The 15018-nt window shown below is 35.3% G+C and overlaps 1 protein-coding gene across 5 annotated transcripts in view; it reads right to left on the reverse strand.

Moving 5' to 3' along the window:
• Positions 1 to 15018, reverse strand: part of LOC114344088 (uncharacterized) — a 59670-nt gene that overhangs the window by 19827 nt on the left and 24825 nt on the right. For 2 of the 5 annotated variants that reach the window (XM_028294938.2, XM_028294939.2), the window contains 2 exons: positions 9749 to 9997; positions 3694 to 3941 (listed from right to left, as the gene is read on the reverse strand). In XM_028294938.2, coding sequence (XP_028150739.1) covers positions 3694 to 3941; positions 9749 to 9997 — 497 coding nt within the window. Of the gene's footprint in view, positions 1 to 3693; positions 3948 to 9748; positions 9998 to 15018 lie in introns of all 5 variants that reach the window. The other 3 variants (XM_028294942.2, XM_028294940.2, XM_028294941.2) reach the window with 2 other exon arrangements.

The following is a 15018-nucleotide window of genomic DNA, read 5'->3' on the forward strand; positions in this document are numbered from 1 at the left end:
TCCGAAAACGTTCTGTTTGTGATATAACACTTTTTAGTGATTTTAAATATACCGCTTACAAGATAAGGTTTTTATTTTTTTTTACAAGTTTACATGTTTTACTATCGTACGTTGCGGACAACGTAACATAAATATTTTTTTTTTTAATAATTTATTCTTTATTTAAAATTTTAAGGGCCGGTTGTTCGAACGCTAATCAACAATGATCATTATCAAATATTTAATTACTGTCACTAACTGTCAATGTCAACTTTGATTGGGTTGCTGTAATCATAATTATTGATTACAATTATGAAATTATTTAATAAATCATGTTAATAATTGTTATGTTAATTGATTAACCAATCTCATAATTATAATCAATTATGTTTTCAGCAACCCAAACAAAGTTGACATTGACAGTTGTGACAGTAATTAAATATTTGATAGTGATCATTGTTGATTAGCGTTCGAACAACCGGCCCTTAGTCAACTATTTGTACCCGGTACTTTAAAACTATTTGACTTATCCTTATAATACTTGGCTTTTTTTGTCTCAAAAGATACCAATGACAGACCACTAACAACTGCAAGAAGTGTCCTTGCAGAATTCCCACATACTCAACATCGTCCGGTGCTTATCACCATCGGAATATCAATTCCAATAATTAGATCATATCCTCGACCCAGGTGGAATCTTAGAAAAGCAAACTGGAAGAAGTTCTCTGAACAACTAGACCGGACCTTGAGCTGGGTCCCTCCAACCAGCAAACATTATGAGAGGTTTGTGGGCGCAGTAATAAGCACTGCCAAGAAAACCATCCCTAGGGGGTATCGCAAAGAATATGTGCCTGGATGGACTGAAACATGTGAAGACTTATACACGAAGTTTCTCGAAAGTGGTGACCGAGAAATAGCCGATGAGCTTTTACACAACATCGATACAGCTAGACGCCAAAAATGGATAAAGACTGTCGAAAACCTTGACTTCAAAAAATCAAGCCGGCAAGCATGGTCCTTGTTGCGGAAAATTGGAGGAGCTAACCAGCTGGAATCCAGAGAGTCTAAAATGTCTCCTAACAAGGTTGCCTCCCATATAGTATCTCTATCCAGAGCTCCACGAGATCGAACACATACTACCAACGTGAAAAGAGACTTAAGGGCATTAAAACAAATGAACAGAACGAACTCCGAATATTCAGCAAGAATACTTATTTCTGAAATCACACATGCGCTGAAAGAAATGAAATCAGGTAAAGCACCTGGCTTTGATGGTATCCATCCAGAGTTCTTGATACACAGTGGTGCATACACGAAATAGTGGCTTGCTATGTTCTTTAATGATATACTTCAGTCAGGTAACATTCCTTTCTCACTTAAGCGAACAAAGATAATTGCAATTCCGAAACCGGGCAAATCAAACGATAAGCCAGAAAACTACCGCCCCATAGCTCTACTCAGCATGGTATATAAACTATTAGAAAAGCTTCTCCTCAACAGAATTAGTCACAGAATACTAGAAACTGTCCCCATTGAACAAGCTGGCTTCCGCCCTCATCGAAGCTGTACGGACCAAGTGCTGTCATTAACAACTTTTATAGAAGCTAGTTTTCAAAAGAAACAAAAGACAGCAACAGTATTTATAGATCTAACAGCAGCATATGATACTGTTTGGAGACAGGGATTAATATATAAACTGGCCCGCATTATCCCCTGCAGAAAGATAATTAACCTCATTGACAACATGCTGACCAACAGAGCCTTCCAGGTTATAATGGGAAAGGAGACGAGTAGACAGATGAAACTTAACAATGGTCTTCCACAGGGTTCTGTCCTTGCCCCTTTACTTTTCAGCCTCTATATTGCTGACATGCCTGAAACCGAATCTCGGAAGTTTGGATATGCTGACGACTGGACCCTTGCAACAAGCCACCAATCTTTAGAAACTACAGAAATCACTCTAACGAATGACTTATCCATCCTCAGCGAATACCTTAAGAAATGGAGACTACAGCCAAGTACTACAAAAACTGAAGTATCAGCTTTTCATCTAAACAACAAGTTGGCAAACAGAGAATTACGAGTGTATTTTAATAACAAGCTGTTAAAACACAATAAATACCCGAAATACCTTGGGGTTACTCTAGACAGAACGCTCACATTCAGAGAACACCTGACGAAAACAGCAGCAAAATTGAAAACACGCAACAATATAATACAGAAACTCTGCGGCACTACATGGGGGTCCACAGCATCAACATTAAGATCCTCTGCTCTTGGCCTGATATATCCGGTGGCAGAATACTGTGCTCCAGTGTGGCTAAATAGCAGGCATACCCACCTGGTCGACACCCAACTAAACCGTACTATGCGTATGATAACAGGCACAATTAAGCCCACCCCTACAATGTGGCTACCTACCCTTAGTAATATAACACCACCCAACCTACGCCGCGAACATGCATTGGTTAAAGAATATAACAAAATAATGGACAGTCGCCAGCTTCTAGTCCACAACGACATCCCCGATATTCTTCTAAACCGTCTCCGATCCAGGTTACCCCCTCTACAATCTGCTCAAGCGCTGCAGCAATCCAACTTTGACTTAAATACCCGATGGAGAGAAGATTGGGAAAGTAGGACAGATCCGCATTACCATAGTCTACCGGACATCATAGGGAAACCTGGCGAATTTGAACGTCCCCGTAAGATTTGGGCAGCCCTTAATCGAATTCGAACAAACTGTGGAAGATGCGCCGACTCCCTCCACAGATGGGGTAAACTCCCCTCGCCTTCTTGTGACTGCGGCGCTGCAAGACAGACGATCAGTCACATTGTTCAGGACTGCCCACGCAGAGCATACACAGGCGACCCTATAGACTTTGTAATGGCAACCGAAGGGTCAATCGAATATATAAAAAAATTGGACATCTGTTTGTGATGCATTGTATAATGCATAAATCTAAATATATTCTGTGATATACTTAAGCCATACGCCAAATAAATAAACTTGGCAGAAAGCGTAGGTACTCTACATCCTACTAAATTATGTTAAATAATCGTTTCTGGCTACTACCAGAGGCGTACAACACGGGGTAGTGAATGGTTGACCCTTCCTAAATTCTACGCCACTGAAGGAACTGTTATTTTAGCACAATTTTTAGATTCTCCAATACTTCTATGTAAATAATATACTCTTCATTCGTAACGATAAAATCATTAGTTTTAGTTGTATTTGAAGTTAAAAACGAAGGGGCATAATACATTAATCAAAATAACTGTGCCGTTTCATTTTTAACTTCAGATATCTCGAAAATTAATGACTTTATCGTTACGAATGTACCTATTACTTGCATACAAAGTATTGGAGAATCGAAAAATTGCACTAAAATGGCAATTCCGCCAGTGGCGTAGAATTTGGGAAAGGTCAACCAATGACTTTTCCCCGTCTTACACCTCTGGTAGTAGCCAGAAACATTTGTTTAACATAATTTAGTAGGGTGTGCAGTACCTACACTTGCTGATAAGTATGACAAGGATATTTATGTCAAATGGTTTTAAAGTACTGGGTGCAAATAGTTTTTCAATTTTTAAATAAAACAACCTGTAACTCAGTAAGGAGCCACATTTTATTTAAGTGATTTGGGTTAAATCTTAATATTTTAATTAAAACACCCTGTATCAATACTATACAGAAAAGATTAATCAAACTACCTCGTTGCTTTTCTTCGCTTGTCTTTACACGTGGTTGGACAACGGCCACCGTAACTTCTTGTTCCTCTTCCCTCCTCTCTTGTTCCCTTTTGGCGTCCAATTTCTGCTGTGCAACCTTTACAGTATCTTTTCGCTCGAAACCCATGTCTTTGAGGACTTCTGAAGTTTTTTGAATATTGTTTTCGTTGCCTTGCAGCACGTCCAGAATGATCATCTCGTCCGCACGAGGAAAAATCGATTTCATATACCTGCAACTATTTACAATTAGATCGGGGTTGTAAAGAAGATAAGTGGATTTTTACTAATACGGTAAAAAACATCAAATCTAAGGTGTAAAAAAATAAAGCATAAAAATAGAAGAAATCCACACAGCCCTTATGTTGCTTTAATATTATTCTTATTTTCACTAACAATATTAAACAGAGTACATATCCAAATGAATATAAAACTATAAATATATCATATAATCTAAAGAAACTACATTTAAACTATAAACTAAAATCTAAGTTACCTACAATACATTACCGAAAGTTAAGTTTACTTAGATGATTCTATTCAATAACAAAAAATAAAAACACAAAATTGTTTTTTATTCCAACCAAAATATAGTCAACTTAATTTGTTGAGCTAAAATGTCAGCTTCTTCAGAAGAAATTTATTTTAACTAATTACTTCCGTGCGCAAACAGCCTACCTACTTAACTCAAAATGTATTACTTTTTTTACCTTACTAAATTTGCATTAGACATAAAGAAAACCTCCTAATACTGCTCAGTGATAAGCCAGAGTATACTTTACTGGGAGTATCCTTTAAGATGTAATAAATGATCCTTTAAGATGTAATAAATAGAGTATTAAATGTTCTAGGACACAAATTGTTCGCAAATATGTGGTTAAATTAGTTTTTATCTGAAGAAACTGATGTTTCAGCGAAACATGTTACATTCAAACTATTCTCTCGAAATTATAGTGTTGTGGCGCTACTAATCAACTCATTAAATTCAGATGATTGGTCTATGATGAGGAAAACGAGGAGCAGGAAGACGAAGGATTTCCTGGCTGAAAAATCTACGTACGTGGTTCAACACAACAACCACAAATCTTTTCAGAGCAGCAGTGTGCAAGGTACAGATTGCCATGATGGTCGCCAACATCCGAAACGGATAGGCACTATAAGAAGAAGAAGGTATGTGATTTGTATGATATTATACATATCCATGAACCTACCATAAACATCTCTCGTTATGCAGATGTCTCTCTTCTTTCACGAATTTCTGTCTGTTTTGAACAATTTTCATTTATCAGAATATTCTTTATTACCAATTTTTTTCTGGTAGGTACACTAATTTGATAGTGTCTTTCCATCGAGATTTGTGCGTTCATTCTTTTTTCATGTTTTCTTTTGTGTAAATGGTCTTGTTTTACGATTAGGCAAGCAAAAACGTAAATGCGCCGCTAGAACTATTTCACGCACTGAGTTAGTTAGGCCCGTTCTCACGTGAGGACACCACCCGTGGTTCACAGCTTGTGAAGCGTTTCATTTTAAATTGACTGCTTATGGTGCTATAAATGAAGAAAATTCAATATGCCCTTGTGTCAGTTGGAAAAAAATCTCTCAAACCACTTGGAGAAAAGACGAAACCTTGGATGGTAATAGAAATCTTACACTTATGGAAGAACAAAGAAAACATAAAGCAAAAGACCTGAATAAATATAAAGAAATTCAGGGAAACATCAGAAAGAAAACTCGAGAGACAAAAAAGAGGTGGCTCTCTAATAGATACAAGAAAATAGATCTGGATAAAAAGTATTAACTTTAATTTACACAAAAAAAAGAAATGACCGGTTTCACAAATAGCACAAATATCTTTAAACAAGATGAAAAAATATGATTACTGATGTGAAGAAGAGATTGTGTCACTGAACCAATTACATCCAACTATTTAATGATGAAAAAGAAGTGTCATTAGCAACCATGCACAGAAGAAGAAGAAGTGATCTATGTCATTAAAAACACTAAAGATAGCAAATGTACTGGAGCATATTATGTGCCTATCGAATTATTAAAACTCATTACTGGAAGATGTTATTTATGTAATGGTTGAACTCCTTATTCTAATAACGGGTGTCCACTTACATTTTCCCCCATTTTAACTGCCTATAACTTCTAAACGGCTCAAAATAGAAATATGCGGTTTTCGCTGAAATGTTTTATTTTAGCAGAAAAAACGGTTATTCACCTATCCAACGATATAAAGTTTTTTAAAATCGCTTCTCAAATGACTAAGTATGTAATTAGTTTTTAAAATAAGAGGTGCAACGTGGATATTACATAACTAAAATAAATATGATTAAAATAACTAAGCAAATTGATATTATGTTATGTGATTTCCACATTGCATCCCTCATTTTAAAAATTCATTGCTCAGTCATTTGACAACCGATTTTTAAAAACTTTATATCGCTGGATAGGTGAATGACCGTTCTTTAAATTTATACTGGGTGTTTCATTCAAAAAAGTCAACAACGTTTTTTTTCAAAAATCCGCCATTTTTTATTTAGAAGCGATATAAAAAATTCAATCCATTCAAACAAAACTTTTACTAAAATAAAACATTTCAGCGGAAACCGCAATTTTTATCTTTAGCCGTTTAGAAGTTATAGACCGTCAAAATGGGGGAAAATACAAGTGGATACCCGGTATATTAGAATGCCACAATCCCCAGACAAACGCTGTAATCGACCTTTGCAGCAATTCCCAAAAAGTCAAGTGCAACAACTTACTCTGATCCCAGAACAATAGCCGTAATGACACAAATTTTTGAAAATAGTTCACAGCATAATTGTTAAAAGTCTTGAATATGAAATTCTTATTTAAGTGCCATGTCCGCGATGAAGGTTGGCAATCATCATGGCTATTCTGACCTTCGAGGCAGCTGCTCTCAACAATTGCCTTGAGCTGCAACCAAACCATTCTCTCAGGTCCTTCAACCAGGAAACGTGTCTCCTTCCTACTCTTGGCCTACCCTCTATTTTTCCTTGAATTATGAGTCTCAAGATATATCTTTCGCCTCCAAACACATGTTCGAGATATTGCTATTTCCTTTCTTTTATTGTGTTTTCCATTTCCCTCTGTCTGCCTATTCTCCTTAACACTTCTATATCCGTGACTCTATCTACCTATGAAATCCTTGATAGTCTTCTAAATTTCCACTTTTAAGTCGATTTATTGCATTTCGGTTTAATTTCCATGATTCAGCTCCATAGTAAAGCACGCTGTGTACATAACTTAATATGAAATTAGTGACACACAATTTGAGGTTAGAAATAGTATGGCCACAAGAGATGCTTTTTTCGGCTTAAATGCGCTGGCTCAGAGATGCATGGACATGAGTCAGGAGATGTATGGTATGTTTAACAGTAAATGGTTGAGTTCAATTAGTTACCACTATAAACATCCTGGATTAACCGATAATAGTAAAAAAGGCCCGGTTTCAGGTAAAATTTATTTCAGGCTTTATTATGGGAGTACCGTCTAGTCAGTGTTAATTGTCAAAAGACCAACTCTGTCTACCTCGGTTGCTTATCGCTCCGGGTGGGTCTTAACAATGGGCCAGGTCAGATAAATTTAATAATATTTACGATCGCACTAATTGAACTCAACCATTTACTGTTGAACAACATATACTTACGTTTTATAGACATTGAAACGGAATGTGATAAGGTTCAATATAAAAAGCTAGTAGAATATATTAAAATGCAAAAACATTGACAGTCGTGATATGAAAATGATATTTAATCTATATTGGAATCAAACTGCCAAGGTAAGAGTTGAAAACGAGAATACCCGAGATATCAAATACAGAGAGGAGTCCGCTATAATTGCATGCTGTTCCCACTACTCTTCAATGTCTACAGTAAATCGGTATTTAAATAAGCGCTCTCAGATTCAATAGAGGATATATTTATCAATGGAGAAATTTTGAATGTTTTACAGACAATACAGTAATATGACAGATAACAAAAAATATTTATACAACATAATGCAACGCATTAATGAATGCTGTCAGGAAGACGGGTTGAATATGAATTTGAAGAAAACTAAATGCATGATCATGCGTTAATCCTCAGTCACAAATGTGAGACCTTTTTTGATGAATCTTGGGAGCAAAAACAAGAAGTGATAATTTGTGCGTGTATCAACGAAAAGTTGTTATACAAGTGCGACTATAGTTAGAACAATTCTGAAGAAAAATTATTATCGATCGTTAAAAATACAATAAAAACTTATAATAATATAAAATAATTATAATATTCAACGCATTCAGTTGTGTAAAGCGATAATGGAAAACGCTAACGTTTTAATTATCTCAACAATATTGTCTTTGTGGATAAATCAACGTTTCTAGTACTAAATCCTGACAATTCATACCGCGTACTGTCGTTTAATACGCGGAAAACAAGGAACTATCTTGTGGCCAGCGAGATCACCGAATCGGTCACCAATTGTTTTTTTTTTTTCTTATGGAGACATGCCAAATCATCCATCGATGTTCACGATGGGGCTACTAATTAGGAAGAACTTATAATTAAAGATTGAACACCAGGTTTTTTTATCGTATGGATTACTTGCTCAGGCTCAGGAGAGCGGGTTTTTTGAGCATCACTTGTGAATATTTTTTGTTTAGTTTATCAGTTAATCCTTTATTTAATCACAAAAATTTTGAGATTTGCTAATTTTAATCGAATAAAACATACATGCTGTTTGGTATAACAATTGTTGTTCATTTCTTCTATTTTATTAAAATTTATAAAACAAATAAGTAAAAGCAAGCATACAATGCAATAAGCAACATGCAGGATTTTGGGGACTACTATGATCATAGATGTCGTCTAAACTACTTTAGAAATTATTCAAGAATTTTATTTGAACATTAGAATGTGCTAGATGGTTAGATAATTGTTTGAGTCACGTGCACTGTACTTCGTATATCTTCTATCACTTCCAAAACAAACTTGAGTGCAATATTTTCTAACCAAGTATTTTATGCTTCAGTTAATACAATCTTCTTGTCAATAGGCTTATTTCGGGATCACTTTCTTTTCAATTTATTTTAAGATCTTTTCATAATATTTTTAATAATTTAGACAGTTTAATGTTAATATTCGACGCTTTTTTTAGTCCTTCTTAGACATTTTTTACTTACTCTACCATCAAACTTCACTTCATCTTTTCATTGGGCACACCTTCTTTCTTTCTGCAGTAATTTAAAATTTTAGTTACTTTATAAGTTTTTGAGTATTGCAATGGTAAGTTTAATATTAATATCTGAGTGATTTCTTAATGTGCGAGTATTTGGTATTCCTATAATACAACTGACACATTTTTATGGTTAGAAGTTTCTAACGAAGTTTCTTGAACAAACATCACATGGATAGTACCAAGTACTTAAATGGTTCATTTTGTAACGAAATACCACCACCGACACTCGTGCGTCGTCGGCATCCTTGATTAAACCGCCATACCGACACACTGTCGGCGTGGGCACTAAATGGATAATTTTCACATCAAAGATGCTGAACAGGTAGATGAACAATGTTTTTCAAAAAGTGTTATTTCAGAAATAAAAATCAACCTGTCTAAGGATTTTTCTTTAAACTTATTAATAAAGCCAGTAATTCATCCATACCATGAGCACTGGGTTTAGTGCGTTCTAACTATATTTTTGTTTCACATTTAAACATTTTGCAGTATTAGTACCCCAATCATCATAGATTATATTCAAGAGATTTTTTAATCTCTTGAATATCTCTTTAATTATTGGTTCTCTTTGACGTATCGGGCATACATTTTTTAGCAATTCGTTAGAAATCCCATCTTAGTTCCTCAGTTCTTGAATTGTTTATAATAGACTACCTGTATTCATCTATATAAATTTATCGATTTATTTATTAAAATATATCAAATTTATGTAACAAAAACACAATAGATGGAATATTTTCTAATCCACGCTAAAAAATTCTTGAATAATTTCTGGGCCATAGAACTTAAGGACCTTAATTTTAATTTGGGCGATGAATGCGGCCTAGGCGAACTACGAAAGCCCGCACCCGCAGGGGAGCCCCCCGGCCCGGTCCCGGCTCGACATATGGGGCTGCCCCCTCTTGAATTAACGCGGAACCCCAGTGGAGGGGTCGCGATGATGTTGCGTTGGGCAGGCGGAGTCGCAAATGGCCCCGGTGTTGTAATGGGATTCTTTTCAACCTGCAAGGCGCTTATTACGAGGGCCTCGCGACTGTGATACCTAGAAATGGGAAAATAAAAGCCATGATAGTTAGTACAGCTTTCGAGCAAATTTGTAAAAATGAAAAAAATGAGTGTGTTTGGTACGATATTATATTTTCACAACAAATTACCCATGAATAAATTCATTCTTAAATTCACATGCTTGATAAAATGTATATCATGCATATAAATTACTAGAGTATATTCTATCCCACTAATAGTATCTATAGAATTATTATTAATGGTATGTATTTGCTCTTGATTTAATAATGAATGGAAAATTTATGAGACGTTATCATTACACATGAAAAGGAAAACTGCCCTTTTAAGACTATGGAGTATAAGAGAATCCTGAACTTGAATATCAGATTTTAATGAGCTTACAAGAACCTACAGTGTGACAGAAGCTCATTGGGTGAAGGAACATTAACTTGCTCTCTTCAAAAGCATTAGGAACAGTAGCTACCATCTTTCAGATGAGGATGTCTGCAATAGCAACATTCGCTGAAGCACTTTTAGGAAGGCGCGTTAGAGAGTTAAACATTTATACTGTCCCTTAAAACCAATCAGTTTTGTAGAACAAAAAATTGAAGCTCTTTATATTTATCAATCTCTCGGGCTTTGTTATTTATTAATAATTAATTTAAAAGAAAAAGTGAACGGGTGGAAAATGCTTTAAAGCATGACTGCGATTTAAGACTACCAGTATATTTATTAAACGATGGTAACGGAATCGGTTTTGACTATAGTCATGCTTTCAGCTCCTATGCATCAGTCTTTCAGGTTGAGATCTTTGAGATCCTGGTATGTTCTCACGAGCTTGCTCAGACAAGACCATCTCTAACTGCTCTGACAGTCGAGCAGCGCTACGGGCGTTGGAGGTGCCCAAAGTCAGCTCTAACCTGGTTCTTGGATGCGAGAAAGCACTGATTGACGTGGCGCTGGGCAATAGGGTTAACTTAAAATGGGTACAGGGACACAGGTGTGGAAGGGAACGAACGAGCTGACGCCCTGGCAAGACGAGGCTCATCCCCTCTACATCCCCGCTCATCCCACAGACCCGAAGCTGTGATTGGACTGCCTTTCAGTACTGGTCGGGATAGTCTCAAGGAGCTTCTTTTGCAAGAGTGCTAGGAATCCTGGGCCAAAGTCCTACAGCCCAATTTCTCCTTCTAGACTATAGAACAGGGGAGGCCAACACGTCGATCGCGATCGACCAGTCGATCACAGCCCCTAGGTCAGTCGATCGCTGGCAAGGAAAAATGATCTACCTACCTACCTATTCCCGTCCTAAATATTACGAAAATTCCTAGTCGGTAGATCGCAAAGAATTAGAAAGGTAGACAATAGATCTCGAGTCCGATTAAGTTGGCCACCCCTGCTATAGAAGATGCTCTTTGGTGGTCAGTATGCTTACCTACCTTTGAGATCAGGCGGCACCTACATCTGCTTGGATTGGCGGTTGTCCCAAGGTGCCGACTATGTGATAAGAGGGTGGAAACTTCCTTACATGTTCTTTGGAAATGCCCGGCACTGGCCTACCAGAGGTGGCAGATCCTGGGTCCGGTCTTGATGCAACCGAGGCAAATGAGGGAATTGCCCCTAAAGAGGCTTGTGGCTTTATGTGAGTCCACAGGATTTCTAAAGGATTATACGTTCGGAACGGCAGGAATAGCTCAGATTATGAGCCACCGTCGGCGTCGATTCCAATAGATATAGCATGGACCCCAAAAAAGCCGAAGACCTTATGGACTTAGTACGTATGACAGGGATGATACAATGGACCCGTCTTAGGAGGTCTAAGTGTCTGAAAGGTTCACAAATGAGCCCTGCACCGACCTATCATAACTATATCCAAGAACTATCACTATCAGATTCTTCAATAATATATCCCTTATTGACTGATTAAAGGTCAATAGGAAATTAGCCATCAATAATGTGCTAGAAAACCGTAAGGAAACCCAAAGTTAAAAACGTGGCCTAATTAGCTACTTTATTGAATGTGTTTTCGACTTAGATACAGTCGGAAAAATGAAAGATTACCCATGAACGATCACATCAATCACATATTTTGTATTTGCTATCTTTTTCCATAAATATCAAAACGAGAGGGAGAGATTATTAATAATCTGAATAACATGTGATTTATATGATCGTTCATGGGTAATCTTTCATTTTTCCAACTGTATGTGTTTTAAACCCCTTAATATAAATCTCCTTGATTTATTATTAAACCCTAAATTGTCTAGGATACGTGCTAAAGTAATTGCGTATTAAAACTTTTTCCCAAGGATATTTTGATTTATTTTTTATTTTTTTTTTATTGGATATTTTGCCGACTCTGATATCTTTAGCCTTAATATTTGGTAGATTATTCCTTTTCTTGGTAATATTAAATCGGATATAGGTCTAAATATAAATATGTTTCTAAAAAAAATCAGCAAAATTACCATTTAAAAAGATGCTTTAAAACGCGTATTTTATAATTGACCAATATCTGAATAACTAAGAACAGGAAAGACTTATTCCATTTGGTTTTATTATTTATTAATTATTTATTATTTATTAAGTACCTTGAAGAGGTTTCGAGCTCTTCAGTTTTCAAACCATCGTCAGGTCCACTGTTAATTTTATTTAACCGCTCAAAATGATAAATGTTACAGTTACTATAGGTTATAAATTATGCCAATATTAAGTTTATATTGAATATAGTTAAATGGTCTGAGTGTATCACAGGTACACTTGTAAAATACAATAGTATATAAAATAGTACTGGCATAATTTTTAATTTTTAACCTAAAACAATTGTAACATTTTTCTATGGTCAAGTAACCTTAATCGGAGACCTGCCGATGCACTGAAAGTTGAAGAGCCCAAAACTGGTGTCAACTAATTGTCCGTCTTTTCTTTAATTAGCTTATCACGATCAGTTACGATCGTGACGATCAGTCTAAATAGCTTCAGTTACGATCACTGAATAGTTTACACCTTACTTTTTATATTGTAATACTGTAAAATTGCAGTGTCGTACGGATTTGACAAATGTCAAAGTCAAAAAATTTCAAAAAGTCAATGCTTGTCAAAACTTTCGCGAGTGTTCAAAAATAAAATAAAAGTATATCAAACTCCTCAAAAATGGTTATAATACATTTGAATGAAGCGCAAGAGCAATTGCCAAACTCGAAGAAGGTTGGTGACTAAGGCAAGTTGCTGCTGATTTGAACGTGAGCCGTATGTGCTTATGGAAGATCAAACAAAGATGAGATAATTTTCACTCTATAGCACGGTTGGGCGGTTCAGAGGGCAGAAGATCTCCACAGATCAACAGGATGAGATGTTAGTAGATTATTTGAGAGAATCTCCTTTTGCCACAGCTCAAAAAGCAAGAGAAGAGACAGCGTTTCCAGGCAGTATTTGCACTGCACGTAGAAGAATTAAAGCAAGTGGACTGCTAAATTGTGCAGCTGCAAGGAAACCTTTTTTAAGTGAGGATCACAAGAGGAGACCAGTTGAATTTTTTAATGAATCTTTGAATTATTTTTTTATTATTCATCATTGTTTATCATTATTTAATATAAAATAGATTTAAAATAAAATGCATATTTTAAAACCAGACTTCTTTATTTTCGTTATTTAACCATAATCCATTTTATTCAAAAAACTTCTTTCTATACTTTCCATTTTGTTAAATTTTTTTAAATATTTAGATTTTTTAATTTTAATCAACCCATTCTAGCTAGGTACACCACTGGCAACGTCACTTTGACGTAAAAGGTGCGTTTAAACGAGGTAAAAATTTAAAAAAGCGGCTCCTAGATACGTAAGCCTGTAAACTATTCAATGACCGTAACTGTTACAAAGAATTTATCATTTGATAAATATCGAAATAAAATTTTTAACATTAAAAATAGATTTTATTTTTCCAAATACTTTTCATCAGTATAACTACTTAATATATTGTTAAATTTTTTAAATTTATTTATGCACTTTGGAACCTATTTTTCAAGCATCTTTTCATTATAAACGAGATAAAATTGAATAAGAATCGAATACAGCATTTAGTATGATTCGCAAAACCTATTCCCCCTAAAACAGAATTCTCTCATTGTTGGATATTCGTTAAAAAGCATCTTTTTAATCCGGAAGATATCGAAAGATCGGTAATTACATACATAGTTTGCTCGAAAGACTATTTTAGGCATGTTCTACATAATTATTAGTGAATTCATGAAATATTATTAATACGATAGTACTGAAATTATTGTCAATACCGAAAGTTTTCTTAAAAATGTATGGAACAAACTGTTTGTAGCTGGGTAATATTTAAACGTCTTTAAAATCTTTAGAGCGTTGAAAGGTATTATTAAATTTAAAATCCTATTTTGACATTGTCTTTTGTGAAAGAAATTATTAAGGACAATGCAGTTAAAAACATCAAAACCGCCTTTCCAAAAAAAAAATTGCAGACTTGTTTTATTACAACTTCTTTGTCAAATCACAAATTTTGATAATTATTATTACAATTTCTTTGCAATACCATTAATTAGAAGTAATAGTTTGGGATACATTTAAAGATAGAAGTTTGATTTTTCTAAACAATTCTTCCTTCCCTTAGCTACAATTTCTTCTCCTTCCAATTGCGCTTCCCAAATTGAGACTAGACCTTCTGTAATATCTACCTTCAACGTGGCCGTGCCGGCTTCCAGCCGTTTGCCATGGTCATAGTTTTGGTCTTCTGCACTGCATTTTTTGTCTAGAGCTGGTCTTAGTAAACTGTCGTTACGATAGACCAGCCTATTAAAGTCTCTTAAATGTAGCAAATTCTGATGTAGGTGTGTCTTTGTACAATTCATGGTACTATACATACAAAGATCTTCCTTATATTTTCTTCCAAAACTTATGGAGAAAACAAATTTTCTCTTTGTATTTTTTGTAGATGTATTTTTGTACCTTGTAAAGAAAATGTACCTATAAGTTATATCTTTAAAATTATATTTTTAGATATTGTAACAAACCAAACCCTTACACTGCGCCCTTACT

The sequence above is a fragment of the Diabrotica virgifera genome, chromosome 1, assembly GCF_917563875.1.
Source record: "Diabrotica virgifera virgifera chromosome 1, PGI_DIABVI_V3a".
Taxonomy (NCBI): domain Eukaryota; kingdom Metazoa; phylum Arthropoda; class Insecta; order Coleoptera; family Chrysomelidae; genus Diabrotica; species Diabrotica virgifera.